The sequence below is a fragment of the Gadus morhua genome, chromosome 6, assembly GCF_902167405.1.
Source record: "Gadus morhua chromosome 6, gadMor3.0, whole genome shotgun sequence".
In the NCBI taxonomy this organism is placed as follows: Eukaryota; Metazoa; Chordata; class Actinopteri; order Gadiformes; family Gadidae; genus Gadus; species Gadus morhua.
This window is the reverse complement of record NC_044053.1, coordinates 20,012,112-20,039,037: the sequence shown is the minus strand read 5'-3', so window position 1 is coordinate 20,039,037 and position 26,926 is coordinate 20,012,112. Positions and strand designations below refer to the sequence as shown.

The window sequence follows — 26,926 nt, the reverse complement described above, 5'->3', positions numbered from 1 at the left end:
CACTGCACCACTGCACCGCTGCACATGAACGATGCTCACTGCCGCGCAGCACTGGGGGGTGTATATTCAAATAGATCCTACTTTGTTGCTTTATTAGTTATTTAATGACTAGCTCCATTTATTCATCTTGTTTGGTCTTGATTTCCTCTCAACAAACTTCCTGAAAGGGAACCTAGACATGATGAATTCATAATAATCTAAATTTTCTAAATGATATCAAAAGTATTTTTCCGTCATTACTTTGTCCTGCGAGGACCAATTATAAAACACTCATTTTTATAACATTGACTATTCATAGCACCAATTATTGAGAGCACATTTTTCCCACGGCCCCCAGCACTGCTGTGCTTCTGTGTGTGTTGCTGAAGCATGATAATGGCTGTGATTCAGCTGGAATTTGAACCGTATTCCTCATGGTACAAGCTCTTCATGTCTTCAGGGCGGAGCTCCAGCCCAGCCTCACCCCAACTCCAGCACAGCGCCAAAAACACCAAGAGCGCCAAACAACTACGGCTCCGCTTCGGCACAACGCCCTCCGTGAGTGTCCCAAGCATCGCCAATACATACACAACTTTAAAAGTCCCATGGCATGCTACTTTAAGGATGCTTATATATAGGTGTGAGTGGGCCCTTAATACAGTATTTGAAGACGTTCAAGAAATTCAGCCTTGGTGCAGAATTACAGCCACTACGAACCTGTCCCACAATGAGCTTTCCACAAACTGCCGTTTTTAGAGGCGGGTCAAAGTGGAGCGTGGGGGTGTGGCCCTGAGCAGCTTGCGGCCACGGTACCACGCGCTCGTGTTTACCGTTGATGTATCGCAATGGCGAGGTGCACACAGCTTTTGGCCGTGTTCTGTAAATATTCTAGAACACTCCGGGTGCTATGGCAGTTGTCCTGGAGCTCTATATCTAAATAATATCATAATATGCATAGATATCTATATCATATAATTAGTGCTGTCAATTGATTCATATATTGAATTGCGATTAATCGCATCAATGTCATAGTTAACTCGCGATTAATCGGAAAAAAATTATATCCTAAATATCCCTTGATTTCGTGCTGCTAGCCTTTTAGTGAGATCAGAAAGTGTTGAGAAGGACAGTAATAAAATATATTTGGTAAGATGGATATAAGAAGAGAGACCCGCAGTGAATTCAACCCGGTCCACTTGACATCGGGTAGGTGCATGACCGTGGTAGGCTTACCGTAAAACTTCAATAGCCCAGGCTTTTATTTGTTTCAATCAAGGAACTTTCGAACCAAACTCTTGGTTCAGCGGGAGACCATCGCGGGCAACAATCCCTATGTCCTCCATGTTGCGGTTAATGTACTTCAGGGAGTCAAAGCCAAAGTTCCTTTCCCCCAATTCTTTCTCAATCAGGGCTGAGATAACCCCCACTACGAGTCTCATTGTGGAAATACCAGAGACATCAGAGAACCTGACGTGTAATGCGCCATATCACCAACAGCAGAACGGTTATCCAAATAACAAAGAAGTGTACAACAGTCATAGCTCATTGTCTCATTGACGGGCCAAATTCTTTGGGCGGGCTAAGCATAGAAGGGGAGGTAACCTGGACCCTTATGACGACATATGGGGCCAAATACGAAATCGGAGCATCTGAGCTTTCTTTTTTCAAAGGCAGAGCAGGATACCTAGTGCTCGTTTTACACCTAACGCTATTTCTAGCTACTGGGGGACCATAGGCAGGCTAGGGGAACTCATATTAATGTTAGAAAACCAAATAAAGTGAAATTGTAATGCCATTGGACCTTTAAGGTTGAGCCCTGCAAAATGTGATCCAATATTTCAGATACAAAGCTGTGTACAACTACAAACCCCAGAATACAGATGAGCTGGAACTGAGGGAGGGGGACATTGTCAAAGTGATGGAGATGTGTGACGACGGCTGGTTTGTAGGTAAGAGTCCAACTCTGAACTTCCACTGCCACAGCAAGCCTGACCCCTAGTGGTCAAAACAGAACATTACAGGTTCTAAACGACATTCTTTGTTAACAAATCTTTTATCATTGTTGCCACTGTTTTATTTTTTTTTACCACAGCATGTGTTCTTCGTCCCCGTAGGTACGTCAGAGCGGACCCACGCCTTCGGGACTTTCCCAGGGAATTATGTGGCACCTGTTTAATAGCACTTGGGTCTAGCCCTCAACACACAGCCACTGCACCTGGGCTGACCAGCGGGCTGGTGTTGAGTCTCATTGCTCGTTCTCACCACCACAACCGGAGGCGTCCAGCCCCAAGCCTCACCAGCACTGCTCGGAAACTTCATCTCATTTCAATCTGTCACCCAACACCCTGTTAAAATCCTGCTTGAGTTGATTTTCTCTGCATGCTACACACTGCCCAAAGACTCAGCTGCCCTCTAATGTCCAGAACAGAGGCTCGGCCATGAACACTGTGTGAGTTCCCACCACACCTTTCTGCTGTGTGTGTGAGAGAGCGAGAGAGCGAGAGAGAGAGAGAGAGAGCGAGAGAGAGAGAGCAAGAGAGCGAGAGAGAGAGCGGGAGAGAGAGAGAGAGAGAGAGAGAGCATAAGTAAGTTCACATTTGTACATTCATGTAAGTGTGTGTGTGCGTGCATGCCTGCGTACGTGCGTGCATACATACGTGTGTCAGTGTGAGTCTACTAGTCTTTGTGTGTGTGTGTGTGTGTGTGTGTGTGTGTGTGTGTGTGTGTGTGTGTGTGTGTGTGTGTGTGTGTGTGTGTGTGTGTGTGTGTGAGAGAGCAAGTGAATGAGCAAGCTTCTGGTTGTGTGAGGCAGGATGTGTGTGTGAGCGTGCCTCTCTTTCTCAGGTGAACATGTGCATGCGTGAGTTTAACTGTTGATATGTGCACTGTGTGTGTGTATTCCACTGAGTGTGCCCCACACACACAATCACTCTCCCAACCGAGGTAAAGAGGCGGCAAGGTGCACAGAAAATAATGTCTTCCCCCAGCTATGCAGCCACAGACACTTCAGACACGTCAGACACTTCTGCGTCCTGCGAACCTCTCTTGTCCCGCAGCTTGTTCTCTGCGAGCTCCTGCTGGAATCCGTTGACACAGGGAATGACGCTCCACCAAGAACGCTTCACTTGAACTGTTCACCATCACCTGATCACCTGACCGCTGCCCAATGGCAGACGCCTGTGAATAACTATGTGAGTGCCATGTTGTGACATGTGACATGTCTCTCCCCCCTAACCTTATGCCTTTCAGATCTTTGAGAAAAGCCCTGGCTGAGTGAGATGTCACATCGCCATGTCGACGGTCTCAAGACCGTCTCATACTTAACTCATCTAACAGTGGGCCCAATAACATGTGTTCCTACGTTTACAACATTGAGAATCACAACCAGGATACACGTGAACGCTTAGGCTAACACCACTTTCTAGTTATTCATGTATTGTTTTACTGTTTGCCTTCATGAGGAAGTCTGTGTGAAGATCCGAGCTGTATGTTCATCCATTAAGCTGAATATGTGATTTGAATGTAACGCAGACAGGAAATGATGACACTGTCTGTTATGAGGTATAATAGGAGTCAACAATAACCTGCCATTTTAAACGATATGTCTGAAGCAGAAAGACAGGCTAACCTTGAGTTGGTTTTCTATCTTGACTACAATGTTTTTAGACAATCCCGCCACCATTTCCAGCTTAGCTTCTATATTCGATTATTTAAATAGCTCTGTACGCTTCTACTGTTCACACTGGCTTATCCTTTAACTTTATCACTTTGAAGAGTACACATAAAAATTAGTAAATCAGTTACTATTGCTCCAAGTATCAATTAGTGCGGCATAGGTAATGCCGATCAGGACAGCGATCCATATATTCATACATTCTATGGTTGAGTAAAGCCCAGGACATAAAAAAGATGATTGTACAGACTATTACTGTTATCAAATGAATGTATAATATATTTTGCTTAATAAAAAGATGTTTAAAAAATGTGGTACACAATAAAACTTTTTTATTAATAAAAAATGGATTGATGATTGATTGAGTGTTTCTGTCATTTGTAAATATAAGACATTGAGAAATCAACATTAGAGAAGCCTTTTCAAGCATTAAATTAACAAGGATAGATAGGTATTGCAAACTGCTGACGTTTCTTATACCAAGTACACATTTCGGCATGATTCCAATTTTTTCAGCACTACAGAACGACATTTATATTAACTTATAAGACACAAATACGTCAAATTTACTGATTGATGTAAGTCCCCTTTATTGGATTGGGATGATATCGCTGCCTACAATTATTTATGAGTTTCTATTGTGTGAACGAAATGTATAAAAAATGCTATAAAATATGCTTCAAATATGCTACAAAATATAAATTGAGTAAATGACTCATTTTAAAGAAAAGGAAAATTTAATCGTACGGTAAGCACTTCACTAGCCTAGTTAGAAAAGCGCTACAATGATGCAGTCCAATACCATATACCATTGTGCAATATGATGCACTGTGTGAAGAGGGCGCACTTGTATAATGCAGACTGAAACTCGACTAGCGCGTCTATAAATGACTCAATTATCACTCAGACGTCCGTCTCCTCCCCTTTGCCTCCACCCACCTCCACCTTCATGCGAGCTCCTCTCCGTCGGCCTGTATTGTGATCACAGCACGTGCGCGGTGAGCACGTCCCCCTCTGAGGCTCCACAGGTGGTCACAGACGCTCATTCCTACCCGAGCAAACCAGAGGAACCACCACCGTCCCCCAAGGCGCTTCGGCACATTATCTAAAGTTGGAGATCCATTGACAGACAAATCCAGTGCTGTCGGACGAATTAGTAACGGGAGTTTTCGGATACCATCACCGGGCAGGTCTTTGAGCGTCTACGATATTGGGTTTGAGCTGAATTGTCGCTGCTTTGACCGGTAGCTCTGAGCGTTGTGGTACTGCAGGTGTCTGCTCGCTACTGTTACCCTCTTGGTAAGTAAGTTAATCATTTATTTTATTGCATTAATACTTGAAAACATACTTGGACTGACGTATCTGAATTTAAATCCTATCAATGTAACCTATTTCGCCTTTTTTTATCCAGTTAATATACCAATTTGCCTAAAATCAGTTTATAAGCTAAAATCGCTCATGTTTGTAAACAAAATATCTGCATGTATGTGTGAACCATATAACTAGTAAACCAGCTATACAACTTATACAACGTATACAAGCTATACTGTTTCCTACAGTACATCAGTGGGTCTGTCACAGCAGTCATTCTGAACATGGTTCCTAAAGTACATCACAGTAAATCAGTGGGTCTGTCCCAGCAGAACCACTGACGGCACTGTCTCTTGTCGCCGCAGAGAAGTTTGCATTCTGTGTGTCTATGGTCATGTCAGAGAGATTTGGGTTCATCTGGCATGCAGTTTTCCCATTTAGCCCTAGTCCATAAAGTGGTGGGCTCAGAGAGCTTTCTCAAAATGCAGTCGGTCATTATGGTTCAAGTTCTTGCCAGTACTGCTTAAGGAATGTATTTTTCTTCAGTGTCAAGAGTCTAGACGGTTCCATTCCATCAGGTCACCTCTAAAACGTACAAAAGACTAACAATGGCTGGTATGTTTGGCAAGTGATAAGCTCTTTTATAAAACCGGGTTCAGGGGTCAAATGTTGTTGACGTCGCTCCTCCACTTGAGTCCCACAGACTTGCGGTGTAGTCCTCGATGACATGGGATAAATAACTGATTTCCATCTTCAGGTGGTCCGTGGTAGGTAGATATTTGTCTATTCTCGAACAGTCCAGGTGAAACCCTATGTTGGACTACTATCCTCATGACCGGTGTTGATGTACCTCTTCATTGTCATCAGCCCCTGCTGTCTTTCATGTGCGGCTCTGCATGCATCATTGTTCTCCCGACGCTGTTTCCATGAACGTGTTGCTGCGTTTCAGACCTTCCAGAAGTAAATCGCAAAACCGTCACAAAAAAAGACTGTCATTTGGGACAGCATGACAAAGCGTTGGCCTATCTCAGCTCAATAGGAAACCAGCCAACATGTTTGGCTTAACTCGTTTGACATTTGCCTTGAAGTTGAATTCTAATCCCTGTTTGGTTCCCTTAGCGTTGCCTTATAGCTTGTTTGCCTCAGATGTATTCCCTTGAGTGGTCTGGTGTCTTTTTCTCTGAGGGATGTTTTATTGATCAGTGCAGCGAGGGTTATCAGCAGGTTGAATATACAGCGTCAAGTTGTGGTCAGTTTACAACCCTTGAGGAACTAGTTTTGAGGCCTTTGGAATAAATTGCAGTGTGTTGCCTGGCATCTGACCTAATGGACGCCATGTTTGCCACTAGAAGTTAAAACACAAACTGACATGAACCACTTCTCACGAAAACAAGGTCAGCGCTCGGGAGAACACGTGTGTTAGGAGCTCAAGTGGAGTGTAGGAGCAGCTTGAGTGGAGTGTAGGTGGAGGAACTGTCCTCCCAATCGCGCCTCTGGGTGGTGCAGGCGGAGGATGCGGTGGAAGGCCTGATTGCCAGGGAGCAGGGCTGATGTGAGCCACAGTAACGTGATATCCGGATGAGGATGCTGAGAGAGATAAGTGGGGCCAGTGTTCCCATGTCGTCACACACTGTGTCTTCACACTAGTAGTCACTCCACGATTGACAGGTGTTTCCACACGGTTGCTGAGCAGCAGAGGAATTTAGATTCCGTCTATTCTGTTGACTTACCTTTTTAAATGTTCCTGTTCTTCTCACAATGTGGTTATGCAAGCATTCAAAGCAGAATTGTCTAACTTTATGGCTGGGAGGGGGCATGGAACTGATTGCTGTCGATGCTTGTCAGACAGGACGATGGTTCTGCCACTGCCCACGGTGTTCAGGTCTTAGTCATGGCACTTCTGTACCAACCAACGCCCTTTCGGCTTTGCTTGTAATTGGTATTGCATGTTTATGTTTGTGCCATGTTTCTGATCACCTTGGTGATCAGAATCATATTCAACCTCTTGAGTGTGATTGGAGAATGCAATGAATGCTACTGAGGTCATACTAGATCGAGGGGAGAGGCTCTGTAGAACATTCCTGTCTTTCTATTCAGAGGGTGTGTGTCCAGCAGGTACATGCTCCTGGATCCTCAACAGCACAAGGTGCACAGCCCGCTACAACCACCAGCAGTTTAGCAGGTTCACTGGAGCGTCCATCACACAGTGCTCCTGAAAGTATCCCCTCTGATTAGATGTAGAGAGACCGAAAGACATCTTGAGAGCGCCACATCACAATGTAGCTCACTCCGGAACGGGGAGAGGGATTGTCCAAATTAGGCACAGTAAGCCCTCCTTGTGGCCCCCAGATGTGTCGTAAAGGCAGGGGTGATAACATCCATATTCCTCCGTCGGCCGGGGGGTGGGGAGGAGGTGGTAGTTGGATAAGATTCTCTTGGATTGGTAAGACGCCGGCTTTTCCTGTTTCATCTCCCGGGTGTGTTTCTCATTTCACCCAGAGGAAGAGAGGATGAGTGGGAAGAAGGAGTTGGATGAGTGGGAAGAAGGGGTGGGATCAGAGATGGCTGCGATATTCCTCACTTCATTCTTTTTTATTTTTCTTCTCGGTCCATTCGAAGGAAAGGTTGAGACTCGTTAGTATGAACAAGAGGGCCGGGCCTCTTCATCATGAAGCATGTCTGCTTAATGCATCATCATCATCATTTTCCTGTGTTCAGCAGTATCCCTGCTGGTGTCTACATTTAGGAGATGTTTGCTTAACCAAGGGCCAACAATTAAAGCATGCAAGTGGAGCCACTGCTCGACGGCCCCCCAAGGTCCCCCACGATACCTGACCCACTACTCCACAGTACAGCACGAGGCTAGTCCGCCCACTAAAATAACAGAGGCAGGTCTGTTGTTCCTGAGTAGGCGGGGCTACTACTTGATTGACTGATGTGTTGACATTAAGACGAACAAAAGCATCAACAGGATGGGATGATGACGATGTTGATGATGATGTCATACTGCCCCTTTTCGAAATTGCACAAATTTCAAGAAAAGGCAAGTTGGCATGTTCCAACCAGTCAACAAACTCATCTGTTGGGTTGAACGTGAGTGTGTTTGAGCTGAAGGTTGACGTACACCCTGGCTGTCGGTGTGTCAAAGGAGGAGATGTTAAGATATTGACAAAGAAGTCCAAGCCACGACGTGTCTGATGATTCAGGACCATAGCCCTACAGGTGAGTCACTGTAGGGTGGACATAGTTTCTCTCTTTTGTCAGTGATGACGTCCCTGAAATAATAGCTGAAGCATTTAGTGTAAAACAACCCTTTATATCCTGATCCAAGTGCGACAGAGGGCAACAGTATCAACCGATACCAACTACAGTGCCAGATAGTGCCTCATGAAATGGATTTTTATGTTGCCTGTCCTAATATGGCATGATTCAACCAATCAGAAAGTGTCTGTGTGTCCGTCGGTCTGTCTGTCTGTCTGTCTGTCTGTGATGAAGGCCCATGCCCTAGTTCTACCCTGACGACCTCATAAATTGAACCAGCTGATACAATTCCCGGCACATGGTTGTTGGCAATAATCATATCGCCATGCTTTATCATGCTGTGATACGTGGTTCCAATATGCATACCATTGAATAGTTGACCTCCTCCAGGTGCTCCCCCCCCCCCCCCCCCCCCCCTGTGTATCTGGCCCTTGCAGGTGTCTTCCAGGGGGATTCATTAACACATTCAATTCTTATTCCAAATTGGGTGGCCCCTTCACAATGCTGGTCTGATACTCTCTGGATCAGCATGGAGAGCAGTAACACCCCTCACACTGTTCTCGGCTTCAGTTTATTGCTGAAAGGATTGTCACGGCAAGCTTGTGATAGTGTCTCTTGGATTTTATTGGTCCATTAAGTTGCATAACGTAACAAGACTGGTCAGAGCAGAGAGTTCACGAAAAAGAACTTTGAAGCCTCAATCAATCCACAATATCCTTATTATTTTCTTGTTGGCTGTTCATCAAATGTCAGGTCATCAGTTTACTTTCACTCGCCTGTCAAAATCTGCCCTGTCAGCTGGCAACCTCTTTACTTTCCAGAGAGGAGTAGCTTGAGGCCATTAGTTGGCCAAGTGCTGCCCCACTGGGTTAAAGGGATGTGCCTGGGCTGTGTGAGGGAAGGGGAGCTGGGTAAGGGGGGACTTGGTGGTGGTGGTGGGCGTGGTTCGGATCGTCTGAACTAGTTTCCCCTAATGAGCTTTGATATTCATTTTCAATGGCACTTTCATTAATTGCAATTAATTCCTAACTATTTGTTCAGAACTTTAGTAAACAGTCTGGAATAATAGCTAGGTTTTGTATGCAACATTATACGGATGTACAGAAGTAAACAAATGTTGTGCAACTTTTTCATTTGTTGAGGTGTTGTAATGAACGGGCAGCAACCAAAAAACGCAAAGGTGCAAAACACTGTCGGTGACGGTGTTCTCCAAACTTCTCCAAAGGAGAATGTGTAGGCCAGGGTTTGTACCACTTGTCTTCTCTTGCCCTCGATCACTCCAGCCTGTCACTCGGTCTGGTGTCCAAAGAGGCTCCTGTGTTGAAACACGCTCAACGTGCTGCAGGCCTGTGGCTGGGTGAACTAGATCATACGCTGCAGCTCCCAGATTGAAAAACAACTTGGGACAGGGTTTCCAGATATGTTGCGGTCGCACAGTTAGTTTCAACCTTATTTAACATTTCTGTGAGCTCTTTAGCTGCCAAACCCGCTGTATACTGCGTTCTCCCTCAAAAAACCCTTCAACAAAGTTTCTATTCAGGCCTGATTCCTGAATGATCCTGTCTATATGGGCAACATATGCAGGCTAGCCCATGGGGATGCACACTGAGCAGTCTGTCTTCACATAACTCTCAATGCCCATGACAAGATCTTCATTTAGCCAGGATGTTTACATTCCCTGAACATTATCAGTACAAATCAAAACAGTTGAATGCATTGATGCAGTGTTTTCCAAGTTCTTTTGATATACATTACGGTATTTAATAAAAGTTTGGGAACCACTGTATTCATTGAATCAAAATATGTGCACGATCATCGGAGACAGGCCTCTGAATCTGATAAACAAACAGTGCTCATAAATCCCATAATAACACAGGATGCCTGTTGCAGAAGACCTAAACGCCAGTGTGCCCACCACCATTATCACCAGCGTACCACTTTGCATCGTTCCCTGCAACCTCAGCCCTCATTGGTTGTTGTGATATATTGCACTTGCCGAGCCAGAATGGGGACGAGACTATCCCCCCCTGAGGAGATCCTGGGTGCTCCTCTCTAAGGCCCGCGGTTTAAGCTAAACATAGTTGGACTAATTCAAAGGGCTCCAGGAGGTCTGCTGTATCCACAACTATGGTAATAGCCTTGAACCGTGTGTGTGTGTGTGTGTGTGTGTGTGTGTGTGTGTGTGTGTGTGTGTGTGTGTGTGTGTGTGTGTGTGTGTGTGTGTGTGTGTGTGTGTGTGTGTGTGTGTGTGTGTGTGTGTGTGTGTGTGTGGAGATGGCATAATGGTGGGATTTCGAGACATTTTGAAAAGGTATTGTCACGCCATTCTTGGAAGTTGCATTCAATTGATTTGACAGAACCGCTGCAGTACAACAGAGCCTTGACATCCCCTGTTGTTGTGGCGGTTCTTTGTTGTGGGAACTTCTCTGGGCTGTCTGTGTCCTCTGTATTTACAGTCAGAATAACCTCCGGAGGGAAGTCAGAGCAGTACATGTGCTGCCAAGCATAGTACTCTTTAGAATGAGTAATTATAAGGGACATTACTATCGTTTTCTGGCCACATTGACTGCAGTGGGACTTTCTGTGTGCGGCGGCTACGCAATTTCTCGCTCGCCTCTTTCGGACCAGAAACTGCATTTGGTTCCAATGTAGCGCTGGCTCCACGAGCACTTCTGCAATACCGGTCATGTGTCTCTGGTTAGAGTCCTCCCTTCCCTTTTTGATGTGGTTGCACAACCCTTCACGGGGAGGCCTGCAACTCATGGACGTGTTGAGCCAATGACGGAGGGCGTGCGTCTCTCTGCACCTGTGCAACTGGCACACACAAACGGCCTCCCTCGCTTTCATGCACAAACACACGCCGTCGTGGTAATGATACTCATTCCTCCATCTACTTTCCCCCCCTGCAGGATTTAGACGGAGGGCGTACGGATCGTCTAGGCGGATGGCGCTGACGGTTAGCCTGATGGGACCGTCTCCGTGGGGCTTCAGGATCTACGGGGGCAGGGACTTTAAGAAGGCCATCACAGTATCCAAGGTACCCGCACCAGCCCCCGATAGACAAACCCCTCCTATATCGCCACCTCTGCATCCTCTTGTTCCTCCGGGGTTAAAGCTCCCAGGCTGTAATGAGTGGACGACTTCCTCCAGCCCCCCCCTGGGGGTCTGCTCTCGGCCTTTTGTTTTTATCAGGCGCTGCCCCGCAACCGTTTCCTTAACGCCCGAGGTAGTCGGGGTGGAATGGAAGTGAAATACATTAGGAGGAAACTTGTGATTACAGTGTTTGGTGCGTGTTTGTGTCTGTATGTGTGCGTACATGCTTGTTTTATTTTTCCTGTGTATTGTTTGTGTGCGTGTGTTTCTACGCGCACGCATACTGGTTTGTTTTTGTTTTCTCTGTGCGGCATGGGCCAGTGTGCATGTTTCTACACGTGCGTCAGTGCGTGTTTAAGCACGATGTTGTATGCTTATTAACTGCTATGGGAAGGGAACATGGAGGAGAGGAAACGTCTCCAGGAAGCCTTGGATGCCAGGGAATGTGACCTGCCCACTGCCCATCCTGGCCCTCCTTCACCCGGTCAGCCCGGGCTTTCCCTCCGTTTCACTTGCTAATGTCAAAACACCGGCAGGGTACCAATGCTGCACATCGAATAACCTTCCGACCCCGTTCACCTCAAAGGCATTACCGGTGACCCCTTACCCCCACTCGACCGCTGATTTTAAAGACACCGTTCATCACAGGGATAAAAGACCCAGATCTAGTTTCTTGAAGCGAGTTAAGAGAATGAGCCTGGTTTCAAACCTCCCATGGCTTCGAGGTCAGGTTCAGAAGCGGTTTAAAATGAGGTGTAGGGCTGGTTAATGGGGGCAGTTTGTAACTCTCCGTTGCAGTTGCGGTTTGTGCCTCCAGCCCCCCGCCACCCTCCACCCCCTCCTTGTCCCCCATCGGCCCGGGGCCAGCTGAAGAGGTCGGCACTTGGCACGGAGACGTCTCTCCCACCCCACTGTAGTTCCTCGCGGCCCTCGGACGACTTGCCCCCAGTGGAGGTGGAAGGGGAGCGTACAGGCGCTGGAGCAGCGAGTAAAACCCTTAAAAGAAACGACCAGTCCTTTTAGCCTCTGTGAAGCCGGGCGTCACCTGATTGGCAAAGAAACGCATTATTGTCCGTACCCACAGCAACGATTAATTGCCCTCAAATGGGCCCACAGACACGGACATCTGCCCCTGGGCTCCGGGGAATCACAAGCATTCCAGGGGCCGGTCTTCTCTGCTTTCTCCTTTTGGGGAGGCTGTCTTTTTTTAATTATCCTCTTTACCGCTTTTGTCTTTTGCACAATTAAAAGCAGACAGTGTAGATGGAGGAATGCAGAGCAGGGTTGTTATTGGTGGATGATTGTTTATGTTCTAATGGAATGTCCGAGAGACTGCATTCTGACTCGTTTCAACGCTGTATTTATGGCGGCAGGACAGGCTGGGATGACGTTCTCTGTCTGTTTTGATGAATTTCGTCTAGTGCAGGCGGCGAATTTGACAAGTGATGCACAGGTGGAGGTCAAAGCGCGAGCTGCCGTCTCACTAATGGCCTCTCTCCTAGGGGGTCCTGTGCTCCACCGTCGACAGGAGCTCCCAGGGTCCGCAGGCGATGAGCATGGCAGCGGCGGCGCCGTCTGCCTTAACTTACATTTACATTGAGGGCATTTAGCAGATGCTTTTAGTAAAAGCGACTTACAATAAGTACATTTGTCAGAAGAAAGAGAAACAATATATTGCCTTCGGTACAGTAAAGATATTCATAGAACCAAGTGCCAAACACTTACAATTGTTAGGTTAACCCATTCCCCGTCTACAAAGAAGATGGCTAGGATAAGATGCTACACAATGCTAAGTACTATTTTTAAGTGCCGGGACGTACAACACACTAAGTGTGTACATTAAGTGCCAGGACATTCAACATACAATAGGTGCGTCAGAGGGGTGGGGGGAGGGTATGGGGGGAGGCTATGCAGAGTCGAGGTGAACTGGACGGGGAGATTGTTCCACCACCGCGGTGCCAAAACCGCAGTGGTCTCAAGAGTTGTGACTTTGATGATCGACCTTAACTCTCCTTACTACTGGGGAATATACAATTATAACAAATTAAACCTCTTTATTAAGTATAGAGGAATGTAGAGCGGGTGCACCATCTACACCTAGCCTTATGGTCCTCCCTCATTAGCAGCACATTAACGCCGCTGAGAAGCATGCTAGCATTGGCGTCGAGACATCTCTGCTGTCTCACCCTGATGGCGCTACGTGAGCCGGCTCGTCGCGGAGCTAGGTGCTGCTCGTCGCCGGTGTCATACCTCTGTGCTCTCCGCTCCGTCAGGTCAACGGGGGCAGCAAGGCGGAGCAGGCGGCCCTTCAGCCCGGTGACATCATCCTGGAGATCAACGGGCAGAATACGGCGGACATGCTGAACGTGGAGGCCCAGAACAAGATCAAGAACTCCAAGACCCAGCTGCAGCTGGTGGTGGAGAGGTGTGTGTGTGTGTGTGTGTGTGTGTGTGTGTGTGTGTGTGTGTGTGTGTGTGTGTGTGTGTGTGTGTGTGTGTGTGTGTGTGTGTGTGTGTGTGTGTGTGTGTGTGTGTGTGTGTTGGGGGCTGGGAGTGGGTGGGTGTGTTTCCTGCATGTGAAAATGCAGACCTTGACAAAAGATGACGAGTTGTAGTTTGTGTTGACTTTGATGCATTAGGTTACATTCCAACATTGTCCAGATAGGACAGACACAAGGATTAACCTTATACTCTCTGTGTATTCAGAGGGATTGATAATGTAGAGGTTATAAGGGTGTTCAAACTTTTTCAAGCTCCTCGCAGAGTTCGTCGATTTGACTTCCAATCAGGTAATTAATCTGGAACCTGTAGATCTGCAACAATCGAAAGATCAGAGACTCCTGATGAATATGTAATCCTGATTGGTTGATAAACAAATCAGCCCTTCTTGGCTGCTCTACAGAGCAATTAAGGAGTCTTGCTGATACTGTTTTTTATTGGAATTAACTTAATCATTGACTAATGCTGTAACGATGATGTGAACTCCATAATCAGCAGGAATTACTTATGATTGTCACCTTCTTTAAACATCCGCTTGCTAATTAGCACACTACAAAACTCTGTTTTCTGTGGAATCATTTGGACCAAAGAAATAGGTTTCTCAAAACGATGACATAATGACCTTGCTCACACATTGCTGTTTCAGTCCCTGCGCATTTACTAGATTCCTATAAACAATGTAGACTACCGACGTATTTACTTGTGGCTTGTATGATTAGGTTTAATTACATTTTGAATATTTGAAGTTCCTGCCTAAGTTCATCATTACACTGCCATGTTGTTCTTGAGTTCGCCGTTCGAGGAGAAAGCAATCAACGAAAGCTCCCTATGTCCTCTGGCGTTTGACGACCTGTGTACCGCCGCCTACTCTGCAGGTTTTAAAATGCTTTGTGCGTTCTTTTGTGGACGGAGATAATGTTTTTACGACACCGTTGGTGTTGATAGGAATTCTCCGGGGTAAACACGAGGTCTAGACCTTGTTTTGATCTCGGGAGTTTCTGTTGCTCTAAAGACCTTCCCTGCAAATTGAGGCCTTTCTTGGCTGGCACTTTGATTAAAGGCTCTCCTCTCATTCGGTCTCCCACCGGCCCTCCTTGGACGTCCCGTGTCCGTGTGAGTGGATGTTTTCCTGCTGACCTCATGTCTCTCTCCTCCCTGCCAGAGACGGCATGGCACGTACCCGGCCGGCCCCCACAATGGCACTCTGTAGCTCTGCCCCATCACAACCTCCCTCCCGTTCTAGCTCCCTCGTGTTGACGGCGGGCTCCTCAAGCGACACCAGTCATCAAGTGTAATCACACCGTCCCAAGTACAATGGCACCCTGTGATGCTCCGGTGGAAAATGGATTTTCAGCAGATTCTTTCCAGTCCACTGCTCTGCCGATGAGGCAGGCTTCAGCCCATCCCTGCAACACCCTCGCTCTGACGTGCTGTCTCTTTCAAAATGAGCTGGCAAGGAGTTTATGTGTTGGTACATCAAATACTGCTCTTAGCCACACTCTGCTAACCTGCAATAAGCCGGTTCAAAGGCATAAAGAAAACAAAGCCCACAGCAGCTCGTCATCCATGCTCCTCGCTTTGTAGAGTGCCTTGGTCTGAGTACACTTCTTTGAGCTCCATTGTTTGTTGACCTCTTTTGTATGATGTCATGTTGATCTCTCTCTCTCTCTCTCTCTCTCTCTCTCTCTCTCTCTCTCTCTCTCTCTCTCTCTCTCTCTCTCTCTCTCTCTCTATCTCTATCTATCTTATCTGATCTGTGGCTCTCTCGATCTGATCTGTGGCTCTCTCGATCTGATCTGTGGCTCTCGGCTGAAGAGATGACTTGAGTCACTGGGCCCAGCGACACCACAGTGACTTCTTGTACAGCCCATTTTCCTGTTTCCTGAATAATGCAGTGTTTTTTTGTCTTGGCCGTCACACAGTTCACCAAAAAACTGAAATATGAATGATCAAAGTTTTCCTGATTATTTCTTTTGGTCTGCCAGATGATACATTTCTTGGGAAATTAGACATTATCTGGTTCTTGTAGCTAATCGTTTGGACTATTTTACATTTCCACACGTTTTCCAGTTGTCAGACGTGTTACTCAACCCTTGATTGATGCTCCTTCCCTCTGGAAAGCGACGCCAATATTTTCAAAATGTCTGGGTTTTCAAAATAATTGCGTTGTTTAACCTTGAGCCAATTCATCCATCTGTCAGGGGTAGAGCAGACCTATAGGAGCGGGGTCAGGGTTCACACAGACTAGCTTTACCGCCTAATGGATCCTCAGACTGCAGATTTCTCCTGTAGGCTCACTGTGTAATCACTGTTTCGGGATGACTATTTTCCACCTGGCCGACTCTGAGCACTCCTGAGTTTGAGTTGAGCACCAGTCCAATGAATCACACCCCCGAGCGAAGAAAAGACTCCGTTCTCCTGTGGGAGCGCTCGCTGGAAGGAGGTGCCGTTCCAGGCCGCTGACCACAGGATTCCGTGCTCCGCCTGTCCTCTCCACTGCTCCGGGCCCCGTCAAGGGCCCGCTCCCGGCCCCTCAGCGCAGGGTAGAGAGGGCGGGGGGTACTGTTTATTTAGATTGGCTTGTTCTGACGCCAATACCTTTCCCCCTCCGAGTTTGCAAAATGGACTTGCGAACGGAATAAATGTTTTTCGTAAGGACCCCGCAATAAACTGCTGGGGTAGAATGGGGCTAATTGGGGGGGGGGGGGGAGGAGGAGGAGGAGGAGAAGTAGTATCTTTTAGAAGCAGGCTGAGGAGGGAGAGAAGACACTTTTTTATTACTGTACGGAAATTACCTTTTTGAAATGAGCCATCAGTGTGTTAGTTGAAGGACAGGAATAATTAAGAATACCGACTGGATCGTATTTGATGATTAATGTCCAAATGAATAGCACTCCTAACGCATGGTGGTGTAGTCACAGGTCATCAGGGTTCAGAATACATTTTACATTTTCATAAACCCAAGAGGCACATTATGGTCCATCACTCATTTCTCCCAGGCTGTTTAGGTGACTTTGATTTGGTATCCGTGGCAACTGAAAACTCCTAACACCATCTGTCTTGGCTGTTTAGAACCGTTCCCGAACAGACCAATGGCGGCCCAGGCTCAGAAGATCTGACCAGCCCCTTCCAGGTCAGTACGGCACCACGGTGGTTAGGTGGACACCCCAGGGGGGCGGTTTTAGATTTACACTGACATTCCTCTTCACCTAGCGTAACATTGTTTTTGACTCACAACTGTAAAACCCTGAGTCTGTCCATCCAGAGTCGGCATCGTGTTATGAGATACCCTTTCCTTCAGTCTGTGGGGGATGTCTTTGATGGTGACCATATTTGTTTGTGAGCTCTTGTCTGCAACAGTTTAAGGGGGAGGAGAAGAGTATGAACAAAAGCAAATCTGTGATCAAATCTGTGGTGGTCCTTGCAGTGGGTCTATTAAGTTGGAAATTGAATGTTGAGATGTAAATCTCAACCTAAGATCTTAAATCTGCTGTGAGATGTAAACAAGAATGTAATAAAACTGCAGTGGGATGTAAAAATGTATGACTTATAACTGGGGTGGGATGTAAACCAGTATGTAGTACAACTGCAGTGAGATGTTGAACTGTTTGTCTTCTCCTTCTTGTATCCTAGTCACATTATGTAATGACATTCTTTGAATCTTTTCTAGACTAAGGAGGCATTTCTGGTGAGCCGAGATGAGAATCAGAACTACAGGGACTACAGCATCTCCAGCCCCGCCTCCCTTTCTCCTGGGCCCTACCCGCCCTACTCCCCCGAGCCCCCCGCCAGCCCCGACGCCAAGCGGACCCCCAGCAGTGCCAAGAGGTACCCAACGGGTATACGGGGACTATGGGCTCGGCTGACTTTAGGGGGATCTTGTTATGTTTTACCAGCAGGCCGTTGAGAAAGCGTGTTTATTTTCTGTGAGTAAACATACCAATATGAAGAAGCAGGATTATTGTAGATATCTCGACCTAGGACCTTTGGCATAGGTCCTAGTAGCCAAACATGTAGTGATGAATGCTTAATGGACTGCATTTATATCGCGCTTTTCTAACCATTGGGCACTGAAAGCGCTTTACAATATTGCCTAACATTCACCCATTCATGAACACATTCTCCCACTGGCGGCAGTGTCATCCATGCATGGCGACACCCAGCTCGTTGGGAGCAGTCTGGTTGAGGCGTCTTGCTCAGGGACCCCTCGACACTCCGCTAGGAGGAGTCGGGGATCGAACTAGCAACCTTCCGGTTACTTCAACCCGCATTACCTCCAGAGCCAAATGCTGCCCATGACGATCAGCTTGACTGAGAACCTGCATGCCCATGACGCCTCCATGGCACACATTCAACCCCCTGATGTAATCAACCATGCATCCTGACGGACTGCAGTGTCTCTGGACCAACGGAGGGCATCTTCAAGTCGTACCCTCGTACTCCGTGTGTCGCTGCAAGTTGTTCTGGGAGGGCCGACTGCTGACAGTTTGTTTGTTCAGGACAAAAGCGTCGCAGTAATTGCTCCCAGGACTCACAACACGTCCCCAGTGAATAGGTACAAGAGTAACCACCACAGTGCGGTGCCATGGGGATTGTGCAGTCGCAACAAAGGATGTGCAAAGGGTATCGCATTCCACCCATTTCATTCAAAACTCACAAAAGCCAGAATGTGGAACGTACAACATGGTTCTCTCCCTCTGTGCCCGTCTGAACTACTTGTGAAGGGATTCACAGTTCAATCTGCAAACTTAAAATGTAATGAACCAGTCCAAACTGAAGGGGATGGGGTTTTCTGTCACACATGATTCTGAAAGATTGATTATCTTGTATTGTATGATATTGATAATCTGAATTTTCTTTCCTTGGCTAGTATACATCTGCGCCCATGGTCTCCAGAGGACAGGAGTCAAGTATTTGCCAGACCGCTCTCACAGGTCAGTCCTCATTATTTGAAATGGTAGCAGGCTATTCCTCAAAGGCCTCCACGCCCTCCCTTCATTGCTATTAACCCTTTTATTTCTGATGAAAACAATTCTAAAATGTTCTTCAGAATGTCTTCAGGTAATGTAAACACTCATGTTGTTGTATTCATGCATACAATAAACGCGGTTTCTGGTTCTTTGAAGAGCAACGCATGCATACACTAATTATTTTATAAGAGGACTGTTAAGAAAGTTTGATATGAAACTGGATTACCCTCACAATTGTATCGGTGAAAGTAATATTACTTTATAGTGTCATTACTTTATAAAAGCAAGCAGTACACTATCTCAATGTCCTTTTAGATAATTAAGTGGCTGTCGGACTAAGGGTGCCCTATGTCAGAAGTAAGGCCCACACCTCCACAAGAAAGGCAGGATGCAGACAGCCTTTCACTCCCAATCATAGGAATATACAAACAGAAAGGTCATCCTAAGAGTAACTGACATTGGGTCTTAGAGGAATCCGTCCCTACGAGGGCGGCTGCTGCACTTCTCCTTACAAGGGAGAAGAATGAAGGGCTTCCGTCAAAACAATAGCCCTAACCTCTGTGCACCCAGCGGGAAGGGTGACCCGTGAGTGGTAAAATATAGCCTGGGCGGGGGGTTCGGGGCCGAGCGCCGCTAGATCTCGTTCTGCTTATTTACTGTTCTAACAACACAGGGCTGGGGGGGGGGGGGGGGGGGGGGGGGGGGGGGGCTGTCTGGAAGGACTTCAGATAGTCAGAAGGAAAAATGTTGTGGGAAAGTTTGTGGGGAGATATTCCAGCTATGCCTCAGCCCTGGGTCCCGAGTCGTGGCCCCGCAAAGCAGAGTACATGGGATACGGAGGCAGGAAAAAACATACAGCGCCTTTTTAAACGGCTGCAGGAATTCCAATCATTCACTATTTTTATGACCTGGGTGGACATTGCCTCTGGTTGGATAAATGGGCTCCTTATTGGAGGGGTTCCAACTGTAACCCGGCCCCTAGGAGGGGCTCATTTGCAGAATGCTAGGGCATTGGTTAGGGTTTGGAATCGGTTTTGAGTTTTTTTTATATTTTTTTAATACGATCTTTATATTCACCGCTGCTAGTACCAATAGGGCTTGTACATCAGAATGCATCATGGGAGTTTTTGTTGGCGGTGCTCAAGAGAGTTCTAGGAATGCTAAATCCTAAATCGACGTAAACATACCTTATCTGAGGCCAATCAAAACGTTGTTTTGAGCCAAATGCTCAGTGTCTCACGTCTCGCATGAGACACTATGGCACTGTGAAACACAACAATGTCTCCCCATCATGACAATCAGGATTTATAACTAAACGATGAACCAAACACCCGTACTACCATCAACGTTCTCATGCTCCTATTCCTCCGTAATGGAGGCGGTCGTAGCGGTGTGACGTCATGATGTTCCAGATCATGTTGGACCCGATTGGTCCGGACCCTGAAGGGGACAGTTTGTTGGAGCCCTTCCTTTCTGGTGCATAATCAGCGTATAAACAGTGGTTATGTGTTTTCCTTTTCACAAGAACTAAATGTTTCTTTGCGTCTGTTTATTTGGATAGAAGTTGGTATACTGTCCCTAGTGCCGAGAGCTTATTTCTAGTTTCACAATAGATTTTCGTAACAATTTCATTCAATTTCGCCCGTTTCATTATTTTTTCTTCTTAATCTTTTTCTTGAGACTGGGCATATATTATTCTTATTTTCCTGTGTTATTTCCTGATTAATGTACGTAATTATGTATATTAAAATGCTTGAGTCCATCTTTCGTGCCAAGAGAGTCTTATTGAGGACCATAAACAGTCCTCTCGACCACTGGGGGTCTTTCAACGCCCATAACTATTTTACATGGTTTATAGAAGCGCAGTGGGGGTCTCCTCACAGGACGGCGGTCAGGACAGGAGGGGCGAAGGGCGATGGAGTGCAGGCACGCATCAGGGGCCCCTGACTCGCTGGCCCTTCAGGAAGACCACGGCGAGGTGGGGTGATGCAGTAGGTCGTTACTGAGCTGCTTTGAAGTCCGTCCGGGTTCAACCTGACACCCCGGGACTGGATGAGGGACGGGGTCTTGACCCTGACCCAGCTGCTTCTCTCTTGGGGGGGCCGTACTGCCGTGTGGCTGGGGGGGGGGGGGGGGGGTGGCTGTGCACACAGTCATGTTTGGGATGTTTGTGAAAGCGGGGAGGCCAGAGGTCATCACGGTCCTGGGCTCATCTCTCTTCTTTTATTTGACACGTTTAATTGTTGTTTTGGTTTCAGAATGCAACTTTTTGCGAGGCGTTGCATTCCTTCCGTTTCACGACTATCCGATGCAAAACTTTAAATGGCGTTAGTCATTTATATTATTTGTTTTTGACATCCTTATTTAACCTTCATAGAATGTACATCTAGAATATTCTTGTCCTGTCAGGAACACTTTTTGAGTGGTTTGACCGCAATGGAAACATGTGTATTGTTGGTCTGAAGGTTATAGAGATTGTATCCTCTCTATTCTCCCTCTGTTAGCTGAGGATAACCTTTACCTCGGCAGGTCGGCCTCCCAGCCCATGGAAGCAGTGGATGTTCAGACCTCCTCCCAAAGGGATGGAGGTCTCCTAACGGGCGACTGGGATTGGTCATTGGGGTCTTTTCAGAATGGCTGAGGAGGATGCCAGGAAGGGGCCCTCCGTGGGCCGTCTCTGCCCTGGGAGGACCAGCTCTGAGGCCTGGGGTTTCTTTGACAAGGGCCTCTGTCGCTGGCAGCGGGCTGCAGAGTGCGGCTATATCAGGTGATCTTGGTAGAAAGCTCTTAAAAGCCTTCTTCGTCTTTTCCCCCCGTCCTGGCGTTGGCCCCCCCAAGTGAGCAGCGCGGGATGCGCAACAGGGTCTCGCTGGCCCGGGTGTTGGATGTCCTGAGAAAGTGGCCCTCCACAATGGGGGCTGTGATTACCCCGCCGTGGAGGGAGGGGGCCGGGAGGGCTCCCCCTCTCCGCCCGCATCACAAGGACTGTCGTTGTGTGAGGGACTGACGGGGATAATGGGGGGGGAGGGGTTTCAGGGGCCAAGGGTGGACACCAGGGGACCTTCTTCCATTCCAAAACTGTACTTAAGCCGTCAAGGCCCTGCGCCGTGCCCCAGGGCCGCGCTAGCACAGCCGCCTCCTTTGTGCTCGCCCAGGGACTCCGCTCTGCCTTCCGCGAGGACGTGTTTCTGGGGCTGCAGACTCCTACAGTGCAGCATAATGCTTGCAGAGATTGGATCGGTTTAAATTAAGCCTCTGTGTTGGGAAGCGTCCCACCAGTATCCAAATCGGGCAACAATTGAGAGAAACGCGAGACAAAAGAAAAAGCTACGTTGCTGGGGTCAAACATGCGGGAAGAGCAATTTGTTGAATATCTATTCTTTGAAGACACTTTGCCTTCCAAAGGGGCCCCACGTTGGCCTGTGTCGTACTGTTTTATCATGCCGTGAGCTGCCTGTATCTATTGGCTCCCCACCTCCACCTCCAGAACAAATGAGGAGCAGGAGCCTCCCCAGCTGGGTCTTGTGGCCGAGCCAGCCTGCTTGCTCTGAGCGGGAGAGCCAAGCAGCAACATCTGCTGAGAAGATCAGCTGTGCCTCCACCACAAGGGGATCTCACTTGGAAAGGGCAGGCGTTGGATCCAAACGGTTTCCGGTCTGCGTGCCGTCACGTTCCTGACGGTTCTCAGGCCCGTCTGCAGGGTTCTGCGGTTCACGAGGGCTGCCTTTTGTGCGAAGGCTCATCCTGTGCTGGCGGACGGGGTGGTTGCTGTATAAATAACCCGCTCCGTGCACAATGGCCCGCTGCAGCTGGGGCACTGTGGTGGTGGAACGCTGACCAGTGGCTTCCAGAAGCCCCCAGATGGTCTGATCTGGTGGGTTCCAGATAGTCTGATCTGACCTTGGTTTGGAGTTGGACCTCGTCCATCACTGGCATTGTTTTTTTAGTTTTTGTCAGAGGAGGCCACTATTCACATCCCCCCTCAGTACCCATCAGCCATGCAGGCTGGACTGCTTCTGGATCCATCCCTTCTGTTTAGAGTTTGGATTGCATTTGTTTTTTGTTGTGGACCATGAGCCAAGTATTGGATCACATTATTCAAACAATCCCAAACCCTTTTCAAATTCAATCTTAGGGTAGTGTAAAAATGCTAAATATGTTTTTCTTTTCAATCCAATTGGAAAGAATTGGATTGAATACTCTACGGCTGCTCCTCCTCCACCGAATGCATGCCCATACTGACGGGAGGCGGTTCAGATTGACGGGCTATTTCAGGTCTGACCATCGCTGAGCTGCTGTTTAGCTTGGACGGGGCCCTGCCTGACGGGGCCAAACCTTCACCGCTTGTGGAGCTCACAATGAGCTCCGGTGGGGGGACAGAGCGAGGCCCTCTCACGTTGGCCCCCACGCCCCGGGGGTCCGCTGTGGCCCTCCTACACGCAGCAGCCTCTCGTCATCCCCGCCTGATGATCAGCGGGTCCCCTGGACTGAAAAGCTAGCTGGAGCGCTAGTGGTTCCCCTGGCCCTCTGCGGGGCCCCCGAGGGACCCCTGGCCCGGGGGCTTTATAGGGGAATGTTTGCTGCTAAAGCAGGGCCCTTTTTTCTATTTTTCTGCTAGTAGGAGCAGTTTGTGACTGAGTAAATTGTATGTCAACATCTCATGAAATGTTGTTGGGGCTGTGTGCATAACTGCGGTTTTGAGTGTCCATGTAGGAACAATCTGCAAATATCCTTCAGCTCTGCACCTTGTATGAATTAGATACTAGAACTGGGGTATCGTGATTGTGGTTAAACAACAGTCCTAGATCCAGACTTATCACATCCAACCCCATTTAAAAACACCCAGTTCTCTGCACCTGGGGGTTCAAAGCCCTGCTTTGAATGAGCATTATGTTAAAACGAGGACTTTTGTTGTCGCTATTTCTGGAGCGCTCTCGTCGCCTGCAGGTTCGCTTGGACTGTACAGACTTGGTGAGCAGGAAAGTCCAGGAGGTGTCTGCTTGTTTACCGAGGGATAATGACCGGCTTGTGATCCTGTCTCTCCTAATCCACTGGGAATTTGAGACTAAGCACTCGACTTCTCAAAGAGGCACTTGTGACAGCTGAGGGGTTAAATGGAAAGCATTCTCTTCAATTACGCATGTTTATGCTTTCGACATGGAATCTCAATGCCTATGTTTAAACGATTTCCGTTGAAATCCGGCCCATTTATTATTTCTTCCTCTCATTGTCACGAATTGTGTATATAAAAGGGGGGATCCAGTGAGGCAATCATAAATTAACCGTGTCCCGGAGTCCAGCAATTATGCCCCAGCTTGATGATCTCCAGATGCCTAATGTGCTTGATATTCTACTCCACTCGAGGTCTCGCAGGAACGGTATTGAGCATGAGACGTACGTTCCTCCTAGCGCTCTGCCTCTACGCGGAAACACTGGAAGCCTTGACTCGTCCTCAGTACATCATGCTGGATGGTGTCCTGGACCATAGAATGAATCTGTTGCGTTGTTCCATCGGTGTGGCCCATCGTCTTGGCAGTCACTCATACACTTTCACTCACTCACTCACCCGCTCATTTTCACTCACTCGCACACTTTCACTCAATCACACACTTTCACTCACTCAAACACTTTCACCCACTCACACACTTGCACTTACTCACACACTTTTACTCACTCACAAAAACTTCCACTCCCAGTCTTACTTACACACACACACAGTCAGAATCTCTTTATTGAGATCTCTCCCTCTCCTGTTACGTAACATGGCCTTGCAGTGGATCGTTCAAGGAGCTGCTGGGTAACTTCCTCATTGCTATCCATTCACAGAAGTACTGTGTGAAATAAACACACGGAAACGGTGGGGGGAGAAAGGGCTGAAGCTGCCGATTCCTGTTGTAGCCCATTATTATTCTCTGATTATATGTTGTGGGTTGACTGTGTTGCCCGTTATTGACGGCCCCGTCAACAGAGGGGGAAGAAACCGTGGACCTCGGTCGACGGCGACAACGGCGGCACCATGCTGGGTGGATTACGGTCTCTGCGATGGCGCTGTCTGCGTGCGTCAATTGCTCCTTCGGCAGCCCGCTGGTCTTCTCCATATGGTTCACATCAACAGCTGTCTCATGGCGTGTGTGGCCCCGGTGGGAGCTGGAAACCGGGGGTGGAGGAGGAGGGACGCTGGGCCATGCTGTCGGACTGGCACCATAAGCCATGTTATGTTGAACATTGTTAAGTCTGAGCCTGGAGGGCCCCACATCAACCGCACGTTGAAGGCAGGAGCTGGGATCAGGCGGGCCGGCTACGTGCAGGGGTTGTATACATTAAGAAGGATTCAGTGGCACCAGGAGAGAAGATCCATCCTCCGAAGACATGTCTCTGACGAGAGTTCTCCTAAAAGTCCGCTAGTGGGAGGAGGGAATGTTCCTTTCCATCCCTGTTACGCAGGACAAGGTCTGCTATTGGCTTGAAAGAAAAGACTAGTTTAAATTGAATACAGATCATGGAAGGATTAGTAACACTGGAAAGTCTGACAGTCTTCTGCATACGGAGGAAAAGGGGAAGATGTAACATGGCAGAGTATGATGGGGCTGTTGGTGTCGGGTTTCACTCGGGGGTGACCTGCCTAACAGAGTGTGGCAGCCATGTTAATGGGATTCCCTCCCCGTGTGTGTGTGTGTGTGTGTGTGTGTGTGTGTGTGTGTGTGTGTGTGTGTGTGTGTGTGTGTGTGTGTGTGTGTGTGTGTGTGTGTGTGTGTGTGTGTGTGTGTGTGTGTGTGTGTGTTTAACATTCCCGGCAAATACCATTTTTAGGATCCAAACCCGTAAACGGGTAAAGAATGTTAATTAGATGCATCTTGTATAAATCAAAGCAGTGCCAACGACTGCCCATCACATTGTTGTTTTTCCGTTTACTCTCTTGAAGGTTTTGTTTTTAATTAGAAACTGAATGTGCAAAACATGGAGCACATGGATGATTACAGGGCAGCGTCCCTCGGTGTCATCTGGTAACGAGCAGGTCTGTCCTGCGCTCGGGACCTCCTGCGAACGCTCTCTGCTGGAGGAGGGAGGTGATGCACAGCGCTCTGATGAGCAGGGACTCCTGCAGCGGCTCCGTGTTGAGGGGCCGCCCGGGGGAGGTGAGGCAGAGCAGCAGCGGTAATAGTATTTCCATAGTTAGCCACACAAGTTTCCATGCTACCCCAAAAGTGTGTGTGTGTGTGTGTGTGTGCGTGTGCGTGTGTGTGTGTCCAGCCCCTTGTCTTGTGACATATAATTGAAGCAGCAGGCGGCGGAGGATGATGAAGATGTTGATGCAGAGTAGAGCTCATGGCGCAGAACGAAGCCTCCTCTGCTGGCCGCGTCCCAACGTCTCCCGAGGCGCTGATTGGAAACGGATGCCCGTCCCTTCTCCGCCGTCGCGTGCAGCTTCCTGTTTTGTTTGCCATCTCCAAAGTAGACAATCCCAAACAAGGAGCTTGTTTGTGTTTCTCTCTGTGGAGCACGCTTGCACCGGGCTTTCTTGTGTGATTCATGATGGAGGGCTTCAGATGTGTTGATGAAGGGGTCCGCACCGCTCCAGTTCAAATAAACTCAAGTAAACGGCAGACGTAAATACGCTCCGCGTGGCATGCGCACATATCTCATACGGTGGGGTTGGCGTGCGTTCTCAGTTGTGCGTGCACCATGGTGTTGAGCTGCTGGCTGCATGGGGGAACACAAGCAGGAGGTGTAGGTTTTCGTAAGCAGAGCCGTGCATTAGCTTGGTGCTAAAGGCACCAGCGAACCGTTGGCTAAATCCCAAGGGGTCAACTCCACTGCTGATTAGAGTCCAGCGCTCTAAACAGGGCTTCCTTCCCCGTCCGCCGCAGCGATGGGTGAGGTGAAGCCCCAGAGAACCTCCAGGCTCTGCACATTTACATCTACATTTAGGGGCATTTATCATTTTTTCCAAAGTGCCTTACAATAAGTACATTTGTCAGAAGAGAAACGACAATATATCGCTGTCGGTACAGTAAGGATGTTCATTATTAGTCTGCAAAAATTACCCAAAAAAAAAAAAAAGCTGTAAGGTTAAGAACTATTTTAAGTGCATGGAAGTACAACATACAATAAGTGCGTACATGAAGTGCCCCGTGTTCCG

The 26,926-nt window shown here is 47.9% G+C and overlaps 2 protein-coding genes across 10 annotated transcripts in view; both read left to right on the top strand.

Annotated features, from left to right (window-relative positions):
* sorbs3 (sorbin and SH3 domain containing 3) overlaps nt 1-4,013 on the top strand; it is a 32,257-nt gene extending 28,244 nt beyond the window's left edge. For 5 of the 7 annotated variants that reach the window (XM_030358518.1, XM_030358522.1, XM_030358516.1 and 2 more), the window contains 3 exons: nt 440-537; nt 1,822-1,928; nt 2,094-4,013. In XM_030358518.1, the coding sequence (XP_030214378.1) occupies nt 440-537; nt 1,822-1,928; nt 2,094-2,155 (267 nt within the window). In that variant the 3' untranslated portion in view covers nt 2,156-4,013. The remainder of the gene's footprint in view (nt 1-439; nt 538-1,821; nt 1,929-2,093) is intronic. The other 2 variants (XR_003977085.1, XM_030358519.1) reach the window with 2 other exon arrangements.
* Nucleotides 4,014-4,578: 565 nt separating this feature from the next.
* pdlim2 (PDZ and LIM domain 2 (mystique)) overlaps nt 4,579-26,926 on the top strand; it is a 30,846-nt gene continuing 8,498 nt past the window's right edge. Inside the window, exons 1-6 of one of the 3 annotated variants that reach the window (XM_030359259.1) lie at nt 4,579-4,951; nt 11,134-11,261; nt 13,591-13,742; nt 16,889-16,949; nt 17,487-17,644; nt 18,687-18,750. In XM_030359259.1, coding sequence (XP_030215119.1) covers nt 11,169-11,261; nt 13,591-13,742; nt 16,889-16,949; nt 17,487-17,644; nt 18,687-18,750 — 528 coding nt within the window. In that variant the 5' untranslated portion in view covers nt 4,579-4,951; nt 11,134-11,168. Of the gene's footprint in view, nt 4,956-11,133; nt 11,262-13,590; nt 13,743-16,888; nt 16,950-17,486; nt 17,645-18,686; nt 18,751-26,926 lie in introns of all 3 variants that reach the window. The other 2 variants (XM_030359257.1, XM_030359258.1) reach the window with 2 other exon arrangements.